Genomic DNA, 25,440 nt, shown 5'->3' on the forward strand with positions numbered 1-25,440 from the left:
TTTCATTATGTCACAGTAAGCTTGATCCCACAGTAGACACTTGTACTGGAAGCTTGATCTGTAGTAAGGATGATTGTGTTTGTCTCTGCTCCAGGAGGATCAGTGGGTCAGAGTGACAGTTCATCCCTGTGGCAATAGCTTTTCTCTGAAAGAAGATTTTGCAACTGCTCTTGTCAGACGCATGCTTGCCTGCTTGCAATGGCTCCCTCATTTAAGTCAATATATTGTATATACATACCCCTTTAGGGTGTTATGGTATGTTGTCTTACTAGTCACTCGTGTGGGTGTTTTCTTTTTAATCCCCACCCTTTGGCTCCCCACAACAGCTGAGGTTTTTGATTGCTCAGAGAATACATTGAACAAGAAATACACAGTAGACTAGGTTCATTTGTGTGTAGGAAGCCTACAACTGTAGGTCAAATATAGTTGATTTTCTCTAGGTTTTGATTCTTTGGGTTTTGAATAGCCAGTGTGCATTGTTGTATAATGCTAGTACTGATAATCAAGGCCTCCATTTGCTGGCCTGACCTGAGGCTTCAATTTTGTTTTAAAGGTTTTGGCTGACGGCTTTTCACACCAGCAAACAATTTATCAACATATTAAGAGGACCCCTGCAGTAAGGGACCAATTATATCCCGTTTTGCATGATAAGAATACCACCCCCCTTTTAAACTAGAAACCGCAAACCACAGAGCTACAGGAGATGCATACAGACATGCATCCTGTGTGGAACTATTAGAACTTCTCTGATGTAATCTTCCAGGCCCAACAGACCAATTAGCAGCTGCAAGTGTTACTTTCAGCATTAGGCTAATATTGGTGGAAAGGTTCTGGTATTGTCTGTTTTATAGGCATATCTACAGGTCAAATGTATCAACACATTACACACATGATTTTATTTTGGTAAGTGAATTTTGACTTCATTAAAATTCATATAGATTTTTTGCTATAACTGTTTTTGCTTTTGTATTTCAATTACATTATTTATTTATTTGTTAGTTTTAAGTAATGATTTTTTTTTTTTTTTTTTTTGCAGAATTAGTCAACACATAATACCATGCTTTAGAAAACCTTTTTATTGTGCACTCAGTGAAGACTTGTCTGGTTTTTTCCTTTTTTTTTTTCTTTTGGTTCCCACTATGCTGCCTTAATGGGAGTTTTGCCCTTTTGTGTAATTTTCCTTGTAGGGTAGTTCAAATTCTCGCACAGATAAAATAGGGCTAATTGAATTCCTGGTTTTAACCCAACACCCTGTCACTTTGTACCTAGTAAGGAGTCACATGCACGGCATCTAGACATGACTGTTGGCGCATCCTGCTGTGCCCATTAGTGTATCCTGATTTTGCTTGCCAGCTGTGAAAACTGTAACCCTTTGCCAGCTTGGCATTGGCTGCTAGATGCGTCTGCTGTTGTTCAGAAACATTTTGATGGACCTGCCTGTGTGCTCAGGTATAAGGTGGAAAACCTTAGTGTGTTTCTTGGCATTTATCTAAACATAACTATTTTTGAAACATGATCTGGTTAGCTTGACATCCTGAGGTTTTTTGTTTCGAAATCCAAAAAGATTTTACTAATTTGGATAACCGGTGCCTTTTAGGGCATGCTTAGTCTTCCAGTAGAGTGCGTCCAAGTAAAAGAAATGGAAAGTGTATTTTCCTCAGAAGTCCCAGGGAGTTGCATTGGAGGTGTAGGAAACCAACAATTCCTGAGGCAGAGGAGCACACTGCAGGTATTGAGGTATTTAGGGGTTAAGCCTTCCTGGTGGCCAGATGGAACTAGAATATTACGTTCTGGTGCTATGAATGTCTGTGTTGTGAAAAATCCTGTTTGTGTCACCTTGGCCAACTTGACTTCCTGGAGATGCATTTTATGCAAGCTTTTTGTTTCAACAGGTTTGAGAGTTGGCTTTAGTTTTCATTTTCAAAAGTAGAGTATTTAGTTGCTTTTACTGTTTACATACACTGCAATGTGCAGTATTATTGAGGGAAATAGTCTCACGTTTGCAAAATGTTCCCAGACAGTGAAATAGTGAAATAATTTTCTTGTAGAGAGCGAAAATGTGCCTACCATTTGTTTTGGTATTGCTCTCTATTGCAGGTCCATGTTATTGGAGCAAATCGGCAAAGATCAGTTTGTGTTGTTATATGATGAGAGTCTGAACCATAAATCTCAATCCAAGCAAATGGATGTGCATGTTTGTATGTGCGGAAAACGGCAAGGTAGGCACACAGTGTTACGGGTCCCAATTTTTAGGCCACGCTGACAAAGTTCAATGCATGTAAAAAAAAAAATCAGTCTTCTTCAGCTGTCTATGGATTGTCCAAATGTAAACTGGACTGAGAAAAAACTGAGACAACTCAGTCGTGTGTGTGTCTGTGTGTTCTCCAATCTCCCTTACCTGACCACTTTCCTGTCGTCTTATTACTTCTAAATAAATATGGGTCTTGACCCGCCCCGCGATACAGCTGGGGTAAGTTGCAGTTTTGACTGTAAAATGTGTGCATCATAGTATGATTTTTTTTGGTCCTGGAAATTTATAATGTGTGTGTGGTCATGAAAAATGCTTGAAAGTCCATGATTTTATTTGTAAAAGTAGCATATGAGCCCTGCTTACAGTACACACAAAACCTCTTCGTGGTATAGCCTATACTTTGGTCTCAGGGAATATGATTTTATAATGGTCATCTTAATTTAGCTAATAGCATGTTGCCTGTCTCTACAGTTTTTCCCTTCCAATAACTTTTTGAGTTTATGATAATGCTGGCCTTCTCTTGGTATGGCAGGCTGATTTTACAGTGCTGTGGTTTAGGGTGTGTGCTGTGGTCCCAAGTGGAACTCCAGCAGAAAACAAATTAAACCTGCTTCCCAATAAGGGACAACTAACTGTCTATACAGTATAATCACTGCTTTCATGTCTAATAGATCCCAGTTGTATCCCTGTGGTTTTAACAGAGTTCATGTTTTAAAGGTCAGTATTTGATCTTGAATTTTGTTTGTTTTTTAACATACATCCTTGCTTTCATTCTACTCTGGACCCAGGGGAATTAGAATACACTGTCCTGGTCACTCCAGTTGGGTATTGGAAATGTAATCCAAAAAGCATTTTTTAGATCTATTTTTGTTTGTTTTTTTTATTAGCAGGACTCAATGGTATGGAATAAAACATGAAAAAAAAAACATCATTGCAACTAGGCCTGCTACTTATCATCTTATCTGGTAAAAAAAAATAAAGCTTAAATGAAAATGAAAATCATTTTTTGTGTTTTTGAAATTTCTGTGGGTGGCACTGAGCACAGACATCAATATTTTTTCGAACAATTATAATTTCTGTGCCCAGTTAATCGATTGCTGTTAACAAGTATACACAGTATCCACACTTTCCAGGTTTTCCCCTTTTTTGAATTATCCATTTGTTTTGTTCACAAAATACCAGGTGTCCTTGTATCGGAGAACTTCTCGCCAAGATGAGCCTTAATCTCTTGCGAAATCCAGGAAGAGAAGACACTTGAGCTTGTTTTATCTTCGTCCTATCTGAGTCAACAGGATGCCAGAAAACCAGGGCTTGCTGCACATATTTATAGCATTCTGGATCAATATGTTAAAAATAAGTTATCAGTAATGACCCCTATTTAGATAGATGACCTTAATTTGTACTCAAATTCACAAAGATTGCTGTGAAACTAGTCGTGTTGTATACAGGTCGTCTTAATACATTTGAGAATATGGATGTGGACATTTTGGGTCATACAATTGCACTCACATCTGGGAAGTTTATGCCTACATGACACACTGATTCCTTATAGAACACTACCATAGAAGCAGGCTCTATGTAGACTGTATCCAGTGCACGTGGAGATTTCCTTTAAACCAGGTGAAAATCTACAGTATGTGGAGCACTTGGTCCTTGGATATACATTTGTTTCTAAGGGACTTATCCGTGTCACACTGAAAGTGGCAGTTTTAAAATATGTGAATTCAATACTCTACTGTACGACTTTTCTTAGGGCAGTGTTGCTGTGTTGACCCTTTTGAAAAGCAGAGCCATCCCAAGAGCGGAAGTGATTGGTTTGAACTGCTGACTCAGACACTGAGGTAGTCAGGGGAGAGGCATCTGGTAGTTCTGAGATCTAACTGAAATGGATTTACTAACCATAAAGGTTAAATGTGGGCGGAACCGATTCGTCCTTAGTCAGCACTATTGCTTGTGTGTGTGTGTGTGTGTGTACTCGCTGTACAGCAACATCAGGTGCTACAACTAGTCATTAAGATCACAGATCAAACTTGTGTTAAAACAGGTTACAACACTTGGCCACTGCACCCTTGATTTTAGTCCTAAAGCTAAAAAAATTATACAGTGAATACTGTGGGCTACAGCCACATGCAATCTTCATTCAGCCACACATGGCTAAGATTTCCACAAATCAGGAGCTGTGTTTGGAAATGCCCCCCGCCCCCTCCACACCCCAACTCTGAAAAACACTTCTGTTGTCAAATTTCTAAACTAAAAAATAAAACGTAAAGCACTTTTTATTTCTTTTTTGGGGCCTGTTGTCTGCAAATGGCTGTGGTGATGTTTTGAAACTGGATTGCTCTTTCCTGGAACAGCGATCTATGCAATGCTGGGCATTTATAAAGCAGATAATTAATCACCAAATTGAGTTGAAGGGCTTCCCAAAAGTGGCAACACATTTGGCAGATTGGCAAGACCAGGCTGGCAAAGAGGAATTAAGCAAGCAGAGATAATGCAAAACAAAGTTGTCAACCACTTTTTGTTATGAATATGTCATGTTAACTGATTGCAAAGTATAATAAATGTGCAAGTGAAAATCTTGCTCATTCTGCCTTGTCCCACGTCTTGTTTTTTTATAATCTGAGTTCCACCGTTCAATAAAATCACTTTGACATTACTGACTAGGTGTACTCAAGGGATTTTGTCAGGCAATTTGAATTCATAGAGGTTAAGTACAAGACATGCAGTATACAATATAGCCTACAGTTTTTAAAGAAAATGTTAAAAGCTACAGTATAACATGGGTGTGGATGCTCCATATTTTGGTCATTGAGTCCAGTCTGAATAGAAATGGTTAGGATATTATAATGATTATTATCTTGGTGTCCGCTGACCTTCCCAGGTGAAGACAAAGGTCTCCATTTACAACAATTAGTCGGCACTAAGATTAGTTAACTCTGCTGACCGAATTGGCAGATAAGCCCAGCAGCTCAAAAAGTCATGTTGCATGGACTGTGTTAATTATTTTTATAGAAGTGCATGTCTAAGCGTCTTTTGCACTACGACAGTAGTGTTCAGTAGTGCACATTTTCTTAAAACCGTTAGAAATGTTAAATTCAATTCAATCCTGAACTAAAAACTCTGTTTTTTTCCAGGGGACCATTCAGTGTTGTGCGGCGATGTATCAACAGAGAAACGGGACAGCAGTTTGCTGTGAAGATCGTGGATGTGGCCAAGTTTACTTCCAGTCCTGGCCTGAGCACAGAAGGTAAAACATCATTAATGTATTCAAGAGTCTGTAAAACTGTGACAATAATGAAAATAATGACTCCCATTGCATAGCAGTTTGAGCCATTCAAGGTTTTATTGTAGGTATGATGTGTCTCTAGATCATAGTAAAACCTGGAAGGCATCAAGCTGCTATGCCATGTGTGTTTCAGTCCTGTGCGTGTGCTTTTAGTAGTTTCCAGGAGTTTTTTTGTTCTCCCTTATATAAACAATTGTAGAACATCAGTCTTAAAACGTGACATTTTCAGATCCTTGTGTATTACAGTGAAGGAAGTTGCAGAGCACACATCTGCCTTGTCTTCTGTTGTTCTGTCTCAACATCAGCCAACACAAAGAACAAGCTTTTAAGTCTTTCGTAGTAGGACTGCAAATCAAAGATCAATCATGCTTCTTTGCTCACGCAGCAGTTTCCTCAGGCCAGTGCCACGATTCCTTGATGCCAGAACTAAGAAAAAATGTAATCAGTTGGTCTAAAAAGAAAAAATGGAGCACAGTCCTTTGCTTTCTGGGTGTTTGCTGAACATTAACGCTGTCATACCAGTAGTGGTAAACATGCTGAACACTAACGTTGTAATACCAGTACTGATAAACGTATCACCGGCCACCTGTCATCTGGGTATGGGCTGAATTGGACAAGTGCTGCTCGAGATCTATGCAGACGGACAGTCGCACTTCCATCCCCAGCTTGGGATAATGAAAACCTGGGAAATGGGAAGCATTTAAATGTTTGTTTGTTTGTTGTTTGTTTAGAAAAATGTATATGTGATACAGGACAGCAGACAGCAAGGCTCACCATCTCTGTAACTGATCAGCCTTGGTCATTTAAAAATGGGCTTGCTAGGCTCTGCTTCATTGTAGTGGGTGAGAAATACTCATTGGTGACTTTGATGTTAAACTTTAAATGCTTCAAAATATGATTGTTTTTAGATGTTCTTGCTCTGTCAGCATACTGTACGGAAAATGTGGGACAAGTCCCCTTTTAAGCAGCTTTTCATGTAAAATGTAATAGACTGACAAGGGTGTAAATGTGCAGTGCAGGTCCAGCAATGTGGCTCAGTGAGTTATGGCACTTGCCTCTAGGAGGTGTGAGTAGTATTGTTTTGAGAGCATTATTCTTTGACAGATGTTCGTGGTATTTCAGGGTTCCAGTTGTTATTAGAATGTATTACTGTCTCGTGAGTGCTACTGGAGCTGGAAGAATGAGAAGGACGACAAATCAGATGTGTTAATTCTACATCTATCTGTTTAAATCAGACAGCGAATTAGAGAGCAGTATTAGAATGGAATTTTTTTTTTCGAGGTTGCTTGAATTGCTATGAAAATAAATGCACTGGATTTAGCCACCCTATAAAGGGAGGTTATATTTTTTATTAAAAAAAGACTGATTTTGAATAACGCTCCCATTTTTTTAACAATGCCATTATCAAATTGACTGCAAACATCTTCAAAGCGACAGTAAAATACAACAGTTAAAATGCAATTTGAAGCCTATTACTCAATAATGTTGAAGGAGTGGAATCTCATGGTTCTGAGCTATTAATGGTGGTACAATACTTGCGGATCTTAACCTCCATTATGTTAGAACATTTTCATTGATTTGAATGACATCACCAGCAGTCCTCAGGAAGAAAATGCTGTTAACACAGAATTTTAGCTATTCACGTATGAATTTGCTGAAGTTAAAAGCTTTTCATAATTCTTTAATGGGGAAATTGAGTTACTTTTTCTCTCTTGAGTACTAAAAGTCCCTCTTGTTTGAGTTTGCTACATGTAGCTGTAAATTGTAGATTTTTATTTATTTTATCCCAGTTTGATTTCTGCAGAGAAGCTTAAACCTTTCTGTTGCACCTGAACAAAGGACCATAAGCAAAGCTTGTACAAGGGACCAAAAGTGTTCCACCTTACGAAATACATTTTCTGACTGAATTGACCCGTGACAGCCATAGCAAAGCTACAGCAGAAAAGCTATTTTACCTCTTGCTGTAACTTAAAGGCGACGCCTTCCAGACCAATGATTGCATCTTCGGCAATATAAAGAGCTGAATGCCATTTATATAACCCGTCATGCCTCACTGTGTCTAATCAGCTGGTTGTACTTATACTTGTAGGTGGGATTGTTCTTTGCCGCATTTATATACACCACCTAGCTTTAGTTGATATTGTCTTGTCCCTTTTAAACTGGGAATTAGCCATGCCTGCTTTGTAGTGTCAGAGTGCCGTGGAGTCATGAGGTACACTAGGTGACATCACCCTTATTTTAATCTCTGATCAGATAGATTTTGAACTAAAAACGACTCGCAGAGAAATAGTCCACAGGGGTATTCTGGGGTATTCATTTTGTGCATCATCAGCAATGCAAGATGTGACAGTGTTATTGTACTTCTTGAGCCACCACTGTGTTTCATCCCACCCCCACCCCCCCTCTCAACTCATCAGTTGATTAAATGCAGCTCACTTCTGCCAGTTCAAGAGCACCGTTTTAAATAAATAAATTATTGCCGCATGTAAATTATTTAAATCTCTATGTTGGTGATTCTCCAGTTTGGGACTTCCAGTAAGTCTCTCTCACAGAATGTTGTGGTTTTGTATTATTATTATTGTATTGGATAATACCTGTAGTTGTGTTGTACTGTTGTACCTGATCCAATGTGTTCAAACAGTTCCACCACTGAGGTATGCATATTGTAAAAAGGGATTCCTTAAATACTAATGATGATAATTAGTGTGCAAGAAAATTAGCCCTGTCACTTCATCAGTGATGCTTGCTGAAGGAACCTGGATTTTAAACGAATTGGGATGGGAAGAAGTGTCGCTGCTGTGCCTGATCAGTCAATGATGCTGGTTGTAATTGAGCCATTAACTCCCGAGTCCTTGATGCTGACATGCAATGGCAAATCAAAGCTGTAAAATAAACAGAAGCCATTCTGTGCACTTGCTAATCGTGGTAATGGGTTTTTGTGCACCGCTATAACAGTGTACAGGTCAGGGAAAGAAGCTAACCACTGAAAAAGCAGATAACATCAAGGAAGTAGATATTGATTGGGAACTATGCAGTGTGTGAAATAATGCATATAGGAGGATACAGAATGATCAGACTGCCTGACTGTTCATAACTATTCAGTGTGGAAGAGAGGCACACAGAGGGGTGTTTTGCATTTTAATTGTTTCACCTGTATTTATCTCCTGCTTGATATGTGGGACCTTTTGATTTGTCGATTTGGAATTGTACTCTGTATAAATCTGACATATCACCCAGATTCTAGGTGTAGTGGTTTATTATCCCAGTGGTAGAAGCCTGACCTCTCTTCCTGCAGTTAAACAAAGCAGCTTTCAGTTTAAAGCCTTAATAACCATCCGCAGAGAAGAGCTGCAGTGGATGCCGCACTTGTTTAGTGTGTTCGGGCCAGGCCGCTTCACTAACTCCTGCAGTCGATCCTCTAGCACAGGGGTGTGCAATCACGGTCCTGGAGGGCCATTCCACTCCAGGTTTAACTGGGTAAATTAAAAAGTTTACTACTTCAGGATCTGGATGGAGGATTATTTGTTTAAATTAAACAGTTTAGAAAAGGGTTGGAACAAAGAACAGGAGTGGAAGGACCAACTTTGGCCAACCCTGATCTAGCAGGTTGGCCTGGTATAGTATTTCTGTTGTACTACACAGTTATGGTTAATGCAACGGTTAATGCTATATTTGTATTCCTCCTATGAGCAAGTGAAGGAAAAGGTCATTTTAATATGATCACTTTTTTTTTCAGTCCTGTACAGAACAAGTCTCAGTAGTGTTTGGCTTTCTTACCTAGCCTCACACCTTAACAGTCCATTCACTTCCACCTTGCAGTCAATCACAATCATTTTGCCTTTGCATTTTTCTACTGCAGACATGCTTCTAAACCAAGTGAAGGTACTTGCAGCCTTTCCAAATTGTCTGAGGAAGATTTTTTTTGTGAACTGATACTGTATTGTTGATCATGGTTTTGAAAGAAAAGCCACTGCAGCGGGATTGCCTACTTATTCTTATAGTAGTTTTGTTTTAAACAAGTTTAATAATCATTAGTAACAACATTGAAAGATTACTTATGCAATGCCATGTGAATTGTCAATGTAAATCCAATAACATACATCTTTGTATTAAAATTAAATTTGTATTTTAGTTAACCTGTGTCAAAAATAGATAACCCTTCTCTGCTCTTAAATGATAAATAAATAATGACTTGTTTTTGTAAATGTCTGGAGACAGACGGGTTTGTCCAAAATAACGAGATGCCTGCTTTTTTTTTTTTTTTTTTTTTTTGCGCATTCATAGTTGCATTTTCAGTGTGTCGTCTGTTTCTGCCAAGTTGTCATTTAAGAACCCAGTGTATTGATGTCTTGTCACCAATGAAGTGTTATCATAATGAAACGGATTTATGGAGAGCCCTCTTCTGTACGTGATCACAACCCCCCTGGAATTCGCTGCTTCTGCTTGCCTTGTAAAGCAGCTCAGCATCTGCACCTTTGTCACAAGGCAGTCTGAGGCAAAATTATTATAAAATTAGCAAGGACAGTTTTATTTATTTATTTTGATTAGTTGCTTAAAGTTTTAATACTGTTAAAATAACTGTGAAATGCCAGTGTTGCAGTTGCTTCAGTATGGTGTTTAATCTAAATGATCTGTAACTTTAAAGTGGGGTCCTTTTTTAATTTGAACATTCCATGCTTTATTAAACCGGATTGTTGCATTTCTGAAGCATTTTATAAAGCAAAGAAAATACAATTTTCCCGTGAAGAATGGGCAAAAATGTCACCATCCTACTGTGCAAAGCTGGTAGAGACCTATCCAAAAAGACTCATAGCAGTATATACTAGAGCGTCTTTTGCTTCACGAAGATGATTCATGACTAATTAAGTACTGATGAAGGGTGAACTGTGTGTGTATGTACACATATGTTGTGTATACATACATGTCACACAACACACACATACACCAGTATATATATATATAGCGCCCCAAAAGGAGATGTCTACCCTGAAATATAGAGCAGTTTTGATGTTTCATTTTCTTGCTCTACGGAGTGCTTTGCCTACTGAATCACTTTTTGATTGAACTCAGCTGCTGTTCTCAGTGGGTTTACAGTACAGCAGCAATGCTGGCTTCCTTTCCGTCAGGTCAGTGTCTTTTTGGATTGAGCTTCTCTGCTGCTACAGTACCAGGTCTAAAAACAAACTAGTTAACTGTAAGGCTCAGCCGTGGGGCATTGGGGTGTCACAGTGGCAGAGAAGCAACGCTGTCATCTGTCCCAGTCATTTTATTCAAAAAAAATCCAAGGAAAGGATTTTCACTTGAAGAATCAATAAACATTGACTTCTATCAGTGAAACAGAACTCATTATATTGTATTTTCTCTGCTTGTTAAAACCATGCATTCCCACTTGAAATCCCAGTTTAATGAATCATGCTTTCAGTAATCCTCTGAAGGACCCGCTGCATAATGCAGAAGTCAGATAACTGTCCGCCACTGGTATTTCCTGGTTATTGGATTCTGTGCCTTTGTTTGTGATGTCCTGCATGATATACGTTAGTTATTTCACAGTATAAAGTGAACTTTGTCTTGCTGGTTATGCTTTTGTTTGGTAATCCGCTTACTGTATGTCATTACTTAATTTTCAGCAGGTATTGATTGAGATGGCTGCGACTTCCTACTAATAAAATGATTTAAAGTGTACCATTGCCACGGTGTGAATTAATACGAAGTTCCTTGAAAATCATTTAAAATTCCAACTGTTTTGTGTTATCTGTCAGCGATCGACAAAGACAGAATAAAAAATGCTTATCAGTGAAAAATAATCTAGGCTGTGTGAACCACGGTGGTGTTTTTTCTAAATCTGTTTGAATGGCAGTACTATTTTAAACACTGGTCATGCTTACTCCCAATAATCCCAACATTATAAAAATAATGAATGAAAAGCTCTGGATATCCGGTGTCGTGCTGTGTGTTCATGCGGCTGCTTTTTCCTGACACTGCTTGTTATTGGTTTCTGGTAAAGCCATCTTTTAAATAAATGTGCTGTGTACTGTAGTTGGATGGATTAGGTTTCTGTAGAAAGTGATTGCGACATATGTGGCCTGTGCAAAGTGATTGATTGTTGACAGCAGTGGATGCTAAAATGCCATGTTTATCTATTTTAATACAAAACTTGCAGCTTAATGCTTATCCACCCTCAGTTCAGTCCAACTTCAGTGTGCATTCTATAATGAAGCATCCCTGCTTGCATGAATCACTAGTGATTCCAGTTGCCAAGCAGACGCAAAATTAATTGCTTACTGTATATCTAGGGCTTCTGTTTTTCTTAATTGTATTTTTCGATACTTATTTTTATCTATTTTCAAGTTTTATATAAATCAGGTTTTTGTTCGGGGCTTTCATTTTTGCTAATTATTGTTTTTGGTTACTTATCAGAATGCTTGTGTTTTTTGTTTTTTTTTCTGTCAAAGTATGTATAGTAGTAACTTGACAGTAGTTGTACACTTAAGTTGTACTTTCTTGCCTCTGCTTTCTTCCACAACGACATCCTTATGGTCACAGGCACATTCTTCTGGGGTTTTTGTGTGTAGGCATTTTTGTACATTTCGCCACAATTCTGTTTTAAACCCTCCGTATCTTAATTGTAATACAGCTTTAAATCCTACGAACAGGCCTCCATCCTGATTGTAATCTCATTTTAAATCTCGCAAGAGGAGTCTCCAATAGAAATGTAGGAATGTGCTGGCACTCAGTAGTTGGTGGGGGTTTAAAGTATTCAGAACGAATCAATGATAGATAGAAGTTAGGAAGGCGAGACATTGCCCAACAGCACTGGGAAATGCATTTGTTAATATTTTTGTAGTAGGTTTTATTGATTAACCATTTCCATGTTTTTTTCTATGTTTATTGACTATCCACCAATTTTCTTCTTTTGTATCAGGGGTGTTGTATCGGGCTTTATCGGTTAAAACCAAAAATCAGAAGTCCTACTATGTATATCTGAGTGTTTTACAATCTTTAACTGATACCGATATTATATACACCATTGGGGAATTTTTTGGGTGCCTTTGCCCTTGTTCATCATTCAGTATTTAAAGCACCATAATAAAACTGCACTCTGAGATGCAGTATTTAAAATACATATATGCAGTACCATGCGCTCCCTGGAATCAATTACACTGGATATGATGGGTCCTGCTGTATGGTTCTTGCTGGATCAAGATTTTGATCAGTCAGCTCTTCTGCTTAATGTGCTGCTGTACATGTATTTGATAAGTGTGCTTTTTTAAAATGAAAGGTACCAATACTCAGCAGAGGAAGTGAGCTGAGCCTGCCAAACTCACTTTACTTGTGACCCGGGCCTGATTGCAACTTAGATCCTCCAGTGAGAGAGAAAGAGAGAGAGAAAGGCCTGTGGAATGCTATTAAGGGTAATGTATTTTCAGGAAGCGCATGTTATTGAAAATGCAAATTGGACATTGCTGTGAAGCGTGTTAAAGAGCTGCTGGAAATGCCAGACACCTCTATAGCAGTGGCAAGTTTGTTAATGTATTTTTTTTATAGTAATCCTCTACTTGAGGTTTCAGGTTTTGGTAAAAATCAGTTTTGCAGCTCATTACTGTACCATCTTTTTTAGAACACATTCAAAGATCGGAACATGACAATACCATTGGGGAATCATAATCACAGTATTTTTCTCTAAGAAAGCAACTTTTTATTGAAACTTGTGTCAGCATGTTGGTTGTCAATCTGAGGGGTTCGACTCTGTTCCTTTTGTGCTGCATAGTCAGTTTTCTTTGTCTCTCGACAGGATTTGTCAGGCTTTGTTGTTGTACAGACTTATTTGTGCACATGTGTTCTGTGAACAAAAGAAAAAAATGAAAAAGCTAGAGAATGAAGACATGTAGTGCCTGTTGAAAAACAGTCAGCGATTATGTGTTATCTGACAGAATGGTTGGGGACCAGTTGTTCAGGGCTTGGGTTCCTGCCTTTTGCAGTGCTAAGTCTCTTTGGTTGTGTAACCAGTGCTTGGCACTCACTGCAGGCTGCTGTGTTTATCTTGGAGTAAAATAAGTCGGCTTTATTCAGATTTGCTCTGTGGAACTCGGCTAGAGTTCTTTAGTCTGTTATTCTAGCCTGGATGTAAGAGGTTGTGGCACTCATTTGCATAACATTTAGTTGTTAATTGCACTTGGCTTGTTACTGTTGCAAGCCTTTCTCAAGCTGTGCAATAGGGGTCTTTTAAATGGAAGTAGTTTCTCTTGACCGAACTGTTAGATACTGTAACTGCTGTGGACAGAATCATGTTTTTAGACAGAGCAGCATCATCATACTCAATTTGCTAAATATTTCTTGCTTTTTATTCTTTAAGGCTTGGACGATGCCTAATTTTTCACTATTGATATATCGTTCTCCAAAAAAGCAGACTCATCGATGTTATGAAAGGGGGAAAAAACCTGCAGTAATACATGTGGAGCTGTGGATTACTGTGTAACATTGCTAGTAACACTTTAAAAACTATTATGCATATTAAATTGATTTATATCAATGTAGTAATTAAATATATTCAATTATTTATTATTTGTTTTTTTACCTTGTTCGTGTTGATTTGTGCCAGTTGGGGGGGTGGGGTGGGGGGGGTGGGGTCAAAGCAAAATCAAAATAAAAAGTTGGTTAAATCCATAACCAGTCAGAGTAACAACCAATCAAGAGAAAAACTACGCAAAACAAAACACAAAACAATAACAGCAGTGTGTTTCTAAAATGCAGATGTAAAAGACAATTTTTCCCCTTTTCATCCAGTTTGGTGGGTGTGTTATGGGTGGGTGTGTGGGGTTGTTGGTGGGGGGGGTGGGTGGGGGGGTTGTTGGTGGGTTGGTGTTTGTGCTGATGGGGTTTGGGTGTGTGTGTGGGGGTGGTGTGGTGGGTGGGGGGGGTGTGGGACAATAGTGCATAGCCGCGGCGGCACCACCGCCGGCGCCCCGGACAGCCGTGTTCCTATACAATAATTTTATTTATATTACGAAGTAATTTTATGCAGTGGAGCGTGGGGGGGGGGGGGGGGGGGGGGGGGGGGGAGAAGGTGATCTCAGTCGCATGCAGATTCAGAGTCAGACTTGAGGGGAGCATAATGCAAAAAAATAATTGCTGATTACAAATTTTTAAAAAAAGTTTTCCTTTGTTAAAACCCTTTAAACAAAAACAATGCACTGGCTTGACAACACTGTGTAACAATTTTTTTATTTTTATTTTTATTGTTCCTGGGTAGTAAGTGTTATTTCCTAATTGCTTATGCCTCAAAAGTATAGAAAATGGCTATTATTCCCCACAAACTTTGCTTTTGTGACCAGGACAGTGATATTTTGAAATATCACTATTTCCAATGAGAAAACGGGCGCTTTTTTATCTTTTTGTTCACATAAAGTCAGAAAAAAACAACATATGAATCCAAATTAACCTGTATTTATACTAAAGTAATACAAAAATGACTACAAAAGATTTAGATGTGAATAGTTTTTTGAGAGTTACGATTATACTGTAAATTTACATTATAATCGTAAATCTCGAAAAACTAAATCTTTTGTAGTCATTCTCAACGCGGATTTCATAGGGCCCTAGATTTAGAGACTTCTCAGGAGACTGTGTGGTCCAGTAGTTAAAAAAAAAAAAAAAAAAAAAAAAACAAAAAAAATGGCTTGTAACCGGGAGGTCCCCAGTTCAAATCCCAGCTCACTCACTTACTCACTGTGTGACCCTGAGCAAGTCATATGTGCTCTGTCTTTCAAGTGAGACATTGTTGTAAGTGACTCAACAGCTGATGCATAGTTCACACACCCTAATCTCCTTAAATCACCTTGGACAAAGGCGTCTGCAAAACAAATAATAATAACCTCTAAGTGAACAGGATACTATTTAGAGATATCTCTAAATGAACAGGAAGTTATTTCCAGATATCTTAAAATGATTGAGATATATGATTTAGTGATATCTCAATGAACAGGAAGTTATTTAGAGATATTACAATGATTTAGAGATATCTGAATGAACAGGAAGTAATTTCAAGAGATCTTAAATCTCAAACATTTTAGATATTTACCAAAGCAGCAGACACTAAGTGCATCAGCTAAGATTCTTTTAAATTCTGATTTCCTCCCCTACATCTGTAGGTGAATAACTCAGATGTCAGCTATAAAGTTTAATGACACGAAGGAGGCTGACTAAGCACTCCAGGCTTCAGAGAAAAGGCAGAGTGTCAGACTGCCCTTCCACACGTAGAGATACTTGCTGTACAGCGTGGCAGACCTGGCTCTGCAAGATTATTCGTACCTTTGCTTTCCGAGGTACAGTACTTGAGATGATTACTCACATCAATCAGTAATAATGGAGCTCGGTGTATCCAGTTTGCTGTGATGTGTTGGCTTGTCCGTGGATTAAATCTCTGCCACCTTGTGGCTTCTGCTTGTACAGTAGTTATAGTACAACCCATAACCACCCCCCCTGCCATTTTTTTGTTCTTTTTTTGAAAAGGGCAGTGGTCCAAGTTCCGTTGTGTTCCGGGAGCAGGGCTTTTCTTCCCACTTCAGCTGATTTGCCTTGTCAGTTCTGCTTCACTATTAGATAATTGAAATGACTGTCAGGGATCCTGCTGACCCTAAAGCATTGTTCTGTTACAGGAGGCTGGTTGGCTCCTAAAGCTTTGTTTTGTACTGTTGTGACCTCTTGGCAGTGTAGTACACAGTAAGGTTTTGCAGTCTGCTTTGCCATATATGTATCTCTTGGACACAGCCCTTAAACATGTACAAATTGATTACAGGCCAGCTGATTTTGTAACGATTTGTACTGTTAAACACTCAAAATATAAAAATACTAACATATTTATACAGTTTATTTTAGTATTTCTAGATTTTTTTTTCATTGCCTGTTTCTTGGAATGCACTATGTCCTCTAAACAAGAATGCAAAGGAAATACAGTTTATCAGATGTACTGATGCTAGTTATGACATGTTTTAGGTTTATGAAGAGACTCTATATTGCAAAAGTACATTCTGGTGACAAGCTCATCATTAAGACTGCTGTCAAAGTAAAGATCTCTATCTACTGGAAGTAGCTCAAGATCATGTACTGTACAGTATGTATGACTTATGTGTGTGTGAATACCACCGTGTACCCATATTCTCTTCACAGGATGACAGTGCTTGTAGCACCAACACACATAGCTTTACTGAAATGCAGCACAGTAACTATTACATTGCACCTGGCTGGACTCACTGTCGCATGAGCAATTTGTGTGGATCAATATTATAAAGTTGTAGATGCTCATATTGAGATTGTGTGTTTGTATTAGATGGCTTGTGTCACATAAGTATGTTGCATTAAGTTGTATATTGTTTAATTACATTCCTATTTAACTTGCATTAAAGAAAGTGTAGTTTAGGGTACTGTAAATTACAATCAGATTTTTACCCACACTTCAGGTCAGAGCCATAAAACCCATTTGTCTATATAAAGAAAACACAAGGAATTGAACGTATTGTATCTCCAATGAGTCTCTTGTTTTTGCAGTCTTAATGATTACTGGTTATCCATTTGGAGTGCAGTGTGAAAATTCAAAAAGAAAGTAATGCCTATGATTTATTTAAAACTGGGAATTGAGTTAATTGAATTTGATTTTAGGCAATCAATGTTATGTACAATACATGTGGACCCCTGTTTCTTTTTGTTATTTTAAAATTGGGTTGTTAAAATACTCCACTGTTGGTGCTTGTGTCAAAACCCACACAATTAAGGGGTAATATACCAAATATAACTATTATTCTGTATCTCTTTCATTTATTACCTGAGTGATGCCATACATTATTGGACCACTGCTGGCTATGTAATGAGTGCAGCTTTAGACTAATAGGGGTGCCTGTTCACACTCAGCAGGGAAATGTACAGTGGAATATGTTTACACATTTAAGCGTAACACATGATTCAGTGTCTTAGCTGGGCATAGTACTCATTACCTTCTTGCCTCTTCTGTGTTCAGTAAGTGGTTGTGCTGTGTGTTTGTATGATGGTGACCTGCATGACTTTCTGCCGCCTTGGGAAACAGCCTGCCTGTTGACTATAATTTAATAGTTTTAGGAGTGATTTGTCAAGCTGGTGTTCTTCATTTTCGCTGTGACATTTTTATAATTACTAATGACCACTTTCTCCTAATGAGGTAGGTACGCTTGCTTTGACTAACCTGCTTAGACAACAGTTTTGACATTTCGATAAGATCTCCTGAAAAGGTTGTCCTTTCTGAAGCAGTAAAGCCAGCTAATCCAAGCTGAGCTTGTATACACACAGACAGTTCGTCCTTAAATAACTGCCAACATTTGAATCCTTTTACTTTACCTCATGAGCGCTAGGAATATGATGTCCCTTTGTATTTTCTTGCAGATTTTTGTAAAGCACAGTGTTCTAGAGGAAATGTAGAAAAAAAAAAGAAATTCATTTTCATAAATAATTCATGAATGCTCCTTTTTAAATGGCTTATTAGAAAGGGCTGCAATTGAAATTCTGACGATGTCATCTTAATAGCTCCCACTCTTTTCCCAGATCTGAAGAGAGAAGCAAGCATCTGTCACATGCTGAAGCACCCGCACATTGTCGAACTGCTGGAGACGTACAGTTCCGATGGAATGCTCTACATGGTCTTCGAATAGTAAGTTAACCTCACCCTATCGATCTGGGCTCTGCCTGTTAGTCAATGCTACAGTCCAAATCATATCACTTAGAGACTACATCACGTTTATCGTATGTACTGTAGCCTTGTGTATCTAAGGTTCAAGTTGTTTTAAATGAGATGTCTATATATATATATATAGACACACACACACACACACACACGCACATCACTATAACGAACCCTCATGGGACGTAGAGAAGTGTTTGTTATATCAGGGTGTTTACTATAATACAGTATGACATTTTTCTGTATCACAATAATGACAAAACTGCAGATTTGAATTGAACATCAATGTATAGTACTTTTTATGAAGATTCCTTCATATTGATCAACATTTAAACGGTATTGTGACAAGCTGTGTGGGTAACTGCATTGCAAGACAGAGAGACATGGAGATGGAGTTGAAACGGCGGCACAGGCGCAGAATTTATTAAACACCAAACAAAGTAAACAAACAGGTCTTGTGACGCTACCAATGATGGTATTGCACAGAGGACACATACAGAAGACTGCAGAAAAGGCAAAATAAAACAAAGTACAAAAACTAGAAATAAACATGTGCCACACAGGTTGAGCGCTACCCATATGAACGAGGCGCTCTGGGAACCTGCTACACTGGGTAACCCTTGCTATACATTACTTGTAATCAATATCCCCTAAACTAACCTACTTATGAGCCGGTATTCATATTACGACTCCTGCTTCTTCATACGGCCTTGGCTGGGCATTGCCTTCACAAGTACCGTGTTGCAGTTTAAGGGTTGCGTAGCTTTAGTTCCAGCAGAGCGGACGCTGTCCTGAGTGTATGCAGCGCCTAGAACGATCACCACCAGATGTTTTTATGCTGAGGCATTCTCAGTCGAGACCGGCTCACCTGCTGATTTGAGGACCGGCACAGCCAATCACTCACTGCCCTTCGTCCAAACCAAACCTAGCAGGCAGCAAGTCTCAATTGAGCGCTCGTCTGTAAACAATCATTTGATCAAACATAACAACTCCAAAAAGCACACAAAACAAACCCGTTTCCACATATAAATTACACCAACACTAATTCCCCCGTGTGCAGGGCAATCACCCTGCTACAGGTATGTTTAAAATAAAGCAGCAAAGAAATGAAAAAGGAAAGAATGTACACTTACATGCTGAATACAGTAATTGCATGTCCTTTCTCCTTTACTTTCTGTTTTGTGTCTAAATCCTGCGCGCCTGTACTGGCGTTTCAACTCCAATTCTCATTTCTGTTTTGCAATGCAGTTACCCAAACATGACATTAGAACCTTGTCACAACACGGTTTAAATGTTGATGAATGTGAAGGAATCTTCATAAAACTACTACATATTGATGTTCAATTCAAATTTGCCATTTTGTCATTATTTTGGTACAGATAAATTCCAAACCCTATTATAGTGATATAATTAACATTTCTCCAGGTCCCATGGGGGTTTGTGTTTGTGTGTGTGTGTGTGTGTGTGTGTGTGTGTGTATATTAATTAATGTGTGTGGGTTTTGTTTGAAAAGAGGTGTAACTGCAGTGTACAGAAATTAAAGATACATTTTTTAGTTATAAAACATCTTGTACAGCATGCAGTCATTTTCCTCTACCTGCTCATCATTGTTCATCTTCCAGTCTTTCTTCTTTTTAGTCTGTGTGCAGAAAGATTTAAAGTGTTTATAGTTGGTTCAAAGGTAGGTAGCCAGCGGGTTGATTTTAGCTGTACACTCACCAGTTTCCAATTAGGTTGATTATATGCTGTAGCAGAATAATGAAGTGATTTTTTTTTTTTTTTTTTTTGTCTTTTCTGATCACTGTAATCTGTCACAGTAGAGTGCATGTCCTAAACCACAGTGTATGCATTAGGGGCGTCTGTTGTTTTCCAAATGTTTAAACTTTAGGCTTACATTTTTACATGTTGATTTTGTAACCAGTAAGAAAAGCCATGAGAAGACCTTCTATCACATTCTATAAATTACTGCAAAGTGTTTGTTTATAGTGCTGTATGCATCCATCATGTAATTGTATCTGGAAATAGTTTTCAAGAAACAATGAACATAAATGGTCAGAGGCTCAGAATCAGATGTTGCAGTTTACTGTGAAAATTATTAAAGCCTTTGGTGTAATTAAAACATTTAGCTTTGCAAATTATCAGTTACATGCAATGTGCTTTGTGTTGAACCTTAATTAAATATCTGTATTTCAGTTCGCAAGAGGTTAACAGTAAAATAAACTTTTAAAACTGTAAGATCCTTAGAGATTTTTATAGGACAGAACAGGTCTTAGAATGTAATTACGGCGCTCCCTCAGTGTTTCGCAGTTTAATAATGCACAGATTCGGGTAATCTATGGCTCGTCCACACTGAAAGTAAATTGCATATGTACAACTTTTTACTTTATAAAGGCCCTTTGCTAATTGCAAGTCAGATCTCAAAAAAGAAGGAGCATATTAGGGTTGCACACCCTATGAAATTGCATGGGTTTGAGTTCAGGATAATGAGGTTCAGACTCTGATTAATTCAGTATCAAGATCTCAACTGTCCACTGTTGTCTCACACAATTTTACGCCTGTATTTCTCAGCGCTAAGCAGTAGTTATTGTCATCATACTTTTATAAAGCACCAATTAAAATAATTTTCAATTTACTATGCTGTAAAAATGATGTTTAACTGAAAGCGATTTCTAATTGCCGCTAACGTCTCTAGATCATAATAATATTTAGTGATATGAGAAATGCCATGCACTGCCTAAATGATATATGATGTTGAGGTCTAAACTGTCATGCAGTGTAGTGTTGAAATTCTCAACGCATACATGGTTCCTCCAATTTCTCCATGGGGAAAACACTCAGTGTGGGTTAATGATAAGTCAGTCATTTATAAATACTGGCTGTATCAGTTGATGCTTGTGAGCAGTGTTGTTTCTTGTTTCACTGAGGCAGCTAACTGCATTACCCGATGTTTGGGTAACCTTAATGAGATTGGAGCACACATTCATGCCAGTGTTGAGTTGTCTCACATGGTTTAAACTGTTTGAACTGAGAACTTTTTGATGCTTTGATGTCCGGGAATTTTGGTTAAAGTTCTTCCTCCAGTTAGAGGTTGACTGAACTGTGCATGAAGCTCTGATGTTTGAGATGTATTCATGCTGCTTTGTTAAATTAAGCAGAAGTCTGCTCTGCTTTGTGATATACTGTAGGGAGGAAAAACAGTAAAGACTGTAGTCTTCTGTAAGTAGAGTAGAACCAGGCATCCTTTAAGGCTTGGATCACCTACAGCTCACCTGGTTTTAAATATGAATGATCCAGTACAACAAACGCAATAAATTGTAATATTTTTCAGAATGCAGGGGACATTGCCCTACTTTTTTTTTTTTTTTTTTTTTTAATCGATCTAAACAGCAGCAGATCAGAGAGGGGGGGAGAGGGAGAGAGAAATATTACTGGGTCCATCTACAGCAGGTGGAGCTCCACACTGTCCCCAGAAGAGAATACCCTCAACAAACTGGTACTGAAGCTCAGCCCATTGAGACACTAAAACCAGAGAGTATCAGAACAACTCCAACAAAAAAACTCCCAGCAGCAAAAATGAGAAAAATCCATTTAAACTTGGAAAATAAATATCAATCCCACTGGGGGATAATAAAATTAAATCAAATAATAAACTAGAATGCTATCTGGCCCTAAAAAAAATAATCTTTACCCTTGTCAGGTTCAAAAATACAAAACATAGGCAGATCCTGACCAAGTACAGACTTGGTGACCACAGCCTGGCCATTGAAACTGGCCACACAAAAAATCCTGGATAGCCGAAGAAAACGGGCTGCGCCGTTACTGAACTGGGAGAGGTCAAGACAGAGATGCACTTCCTGTTACACTGCCCCCAATACGAAAAAAAACAAAACAGGGACATGTTCTTCACCAAATTGGCTAATCAAGCCACAGAATTCCCTTTACTCTCCGACACAGAGAAAATATCAGCCTTATTAGGAGAAGAACAGCAGACAGCAGAGCTCGCTGACCAGGATGTAGCCGATTGCCACAACCTGAGAGAAACAGCTTAGACACTCTGCACGGGGACCACACACTATTGTAATGGTTGATACTTAGGGCGTCTGATTTTCAGGTGACGTTTTTTTCCAAATTCAGGTGAATGCTTTTTTAAAAATCAGAAAAAATCAGATTTTTATTTAGAAAAAAAATCGGGTGGATTTTTTTCATACGTAATCAAGGAAGAATAAATATTCTGTAAAAATCGTGATTTATTTAGAAATAAATGCTAAGCACAAAGTGTTGACAACAAAATTGTCGTTAACAATTTTTAAATCCCCATCATATGTATATTTCCACACATTAGGGTATGCAAACATTTGACAACACACACACACACACACACACACACACACACACACTGTATATGGTGGCATTTCTCTGTTCCAGTCAAGTTTTATTTTGTAGTGAAGTTGCAAGTGTAATTGCACACAGAACATATGGGAAACTTTACTAAACTCATAATTAAACTATATAGTAACACAGGCTTATCTCTGTTGTGAATATAGGTAGTTTTTGTCTTGTTCAACCATGGGGCAAAGTAAAATTGATTTAAAGAAAAAACAACAACAAACCTTTCATGTCAAACTTTCATGTCGGGTTGATTTGGAATAAAATCTCTTTCTGGGATTCTTGCATGTTGGATTGAGCTTTGGTGCACTTTGAATCGATTCATGTCAGATTTGATTTTGAATAAATTTAGCTTCAAGATCCTTGCTTTATGTAAGTTACTGCGTTTTAATTCTTTAACGAATTGGATAAAGAATACTTCATACATGAAACGAACAGGTACATGTAATTCTGCTTTTATTTACAATCTCATCTCATCAGTTTACTTCAACAGTTTATCGTTTATTTTGATAGTCTTTTCACTATAACAGACCCCTCAATGTAACGAACAAAAGGCTTGGACCCCAAAAGGCTGATTATAGCGAGGATGTACTTTACAGATCACCTCGCTTTATATCATACCCCGTTTATTATCACGATTTTTGAAAAACCACTCGTTGTGCACCATAGGTTCTTTGAGAAATTACCTATCTTAATATCATCTCACAAACCCGCTTACATGTTCTGTGCAGTCTGTCAAATGCTGCGTGGCTGGGCTTTAGTAAGTAACGACAGGATAGAATTAATTCCTAACACAACTAACAAACAATAATCATCTCGGCTGATAAACTGACATTTTTGTGCAGCCTGACAAATGCGACGTGAGCGGTCTTAAAGGGATACAGTTCAGTTACAAAACACCAACATCACCAGTCTTCTACAAATGCACACACAAATAGAAAAAACATTGATAGCTCTCATCAGTCGACAATTCATACCTTTTTTTTAGATAATGACGCAAACACTTGTTCCAGTTAATGAACTATTTGCATGTATTTAAATGTAAAGAATGACTAAACGTACAGTATTAAATCACTGCTCTTCTCTTCCGTCGCAATTTTAATTCCCAAACGGCTCGCTTCACATGATACGTAGGTATACGTACGTACGTATATATCTACGTAATAGTAGTCGGAGCTTCCGGAATTACTAGCGGCACAGGTGCGTCTAAATTCAAGTTTAGTTGCACTGTAGAGCCCTGTTCTGTTTTGTTTCTGGTTTGGTTCCTTATAAGAACAGTCGCTGCAGTTATAATTATTGAGGTGTACTTTCGGCTCGCTGTGTTATTGTTTTCTGTAACACCTTGATATCCTGTCAGTTGAGAACATGTTTAATGCAAAAGCTTGTTTTAACATTGTCTTTCTGTTTTAACATTTTCTTTATTACTCTGGCCAGAGATCCGTGCTTACAGCAGTATTGTCATGTTTTCTACATTTTGTCTTTAAATTCTCATATATAATAAATCAAAACCCGGGTAGCGTTGTGTAATTTAAAACCCGTTTTCGGGTACCCGTGCTGACATCTAATATATAGTTTTTCTTTTTTGTTTTTTTTTCCCCCAAACATTGCCGGGTGGTTTTTTATATATATATATATATATATATATATATATATAGATATATATATATATATATATATAACCATTAAGTGTGCAATTTTTATGTCAAAATGCTAGAAAAATCTACCTGCCCCCTCCAGGTCGTACAAAACACACACAGAATAATAGAATATTAAGGTGTAGGATTTTGGTTTTATTTAATAGTGAACACAATCAATTTAGTGATTTAACGAGGACGTATCTAGCCTTGTAGCTTGACTGGTTCACTAAATTCTTCAAGGTACACAAAATGTTTCCTGGTACCCCACCTCACCTCAACCAATGTATAACATATTTTAAGGAAATCATCCTTTCAGTGAGGTACATTTAAGTAACATACTTAAACAACAGTACTGGGAGTTATTCAAATATAAAAATAGCTTCTGCCTGTTTTTTCCACACTTTCTCTGAGCTGAATTCAACTTCTGACGTACAGGTGTTTTGGATTGTTGCTTGTACAGTTAAAACTTTGGCCTTTTTAATTTAAAACCCCCATCTAGCTTAGAAGAATGTTTTTTATTGGTAAAGCTTTAGTTTTTTTAATTATGAAGGCTCAAATTCAGTCAAATGTGTAACTCAAGTTCAAGACGGCTGCCTGGTAGAAAAAGTAGCAGGATTTGGTGCATTAAACTCATTTTACATGATAAACGCACAAAAAAAAAACTAACTAATTTAATAATCTGTTTTGTTTGTTGAAATCTAAAATTTTGTTTGATTACTCTACTTTAACTGAGCAAAAGAGGTGGCAGGGACCAGGGTAGCAGAATGTCAAAAAATTTCAGGGCACATTTATTGTTGGGTGGTTGTATCTTTATTGTGGGTTGTATCTTAGTCACAACACTGTTTTGAAACAAACATTTTCTTTCTTTATTTATTTACTGGAAAAATGAAAAATAGCCTCACGTATTCGGTTGTCTCCTTCGGATCCCTATCGGTTGCCAGTGAGCATGAACAAGCTGTTGTCCTGGACTCCTCTTGAACAGTTTGTGACCCCTACTCTAAAACCAACAGAGACCTTTCCTTTCAAAATCTTGATTATCAGTCTTCTGTTAAATGTAATTCCACTCCTTTTAATTTAGCGTAGTCAGATTTAGCATGAAAGTACATCCGGGTACATTTTTAAAAAGATTTAATTGTACAAAAAAAAAAAAAAAAAAACAGGACATGAATACACGCTT

The 25,440-nt window shown here is 37.9% G+C and overlaps 1 protein-coding gene and 1 long non-coding RNA gene across 12 annotated transcripts in view; one reads left to right on the forward strand and one right to left on the reverse strand.

Moving 5' to 3' along the window:
- The window catches only part of LOC121327851 (peripheral plasma membrane protein CASK), a 155,274-nt gene that overhangs the window by 48,215 nt on the left and 81,619 nt on the right, over positions 1 to 25,440 (forward strand). For all 11 annotated transcript variants that reach the window (XM_041272121.1, XM_041272118.1, XM_041272120.1 and 8 more), the window contains exons 2-3: positions 5,386 to 5,498; positions 18,105 to 18,210. In XM_041272121.1, the coding sequence (XP_041128055.1) occupies positions 5,386 to 5,498; positions 18,105 to 18,210 (219 nt within the window). The remainder of the gene's footprint in view (positions 1 to 5,385; positions 5,499 to 18,104; positions 18,211 to 25,440) is intronic.
- On the reverse strand, positions 13,233 to 23,722 carry LOC121327854. Its single transcript, XR_005951615.1, has 4 exons — positions 23,604 to 23,722; positions 19,838 to 19,879; positions 17,901 to 17,966; positions 13,233 to 13,377 (listed from the first exon to the last, which is right to left on the reverse strand). It is a non-coding gene; the product is annotated as an uncharacterized LOC121327854 (long non-coding RNA).

This window comes from Polyodon spathula, chromosome 15, assembly GCF_017654505.1.
Source record: "Polyodon spathula isolate WHYD16114869_AA chromosome 15, ASM1765450v1, whole genome shotgun sequence".
In the NCBI taxonomy this organism is placed as follows: domain Eukaryota; kingdom Metazoa; phylum Chordata; class Actinopteri; order Acipenseriformes; family Polyodontidae; genus Polyodon; species Polyodon spathula.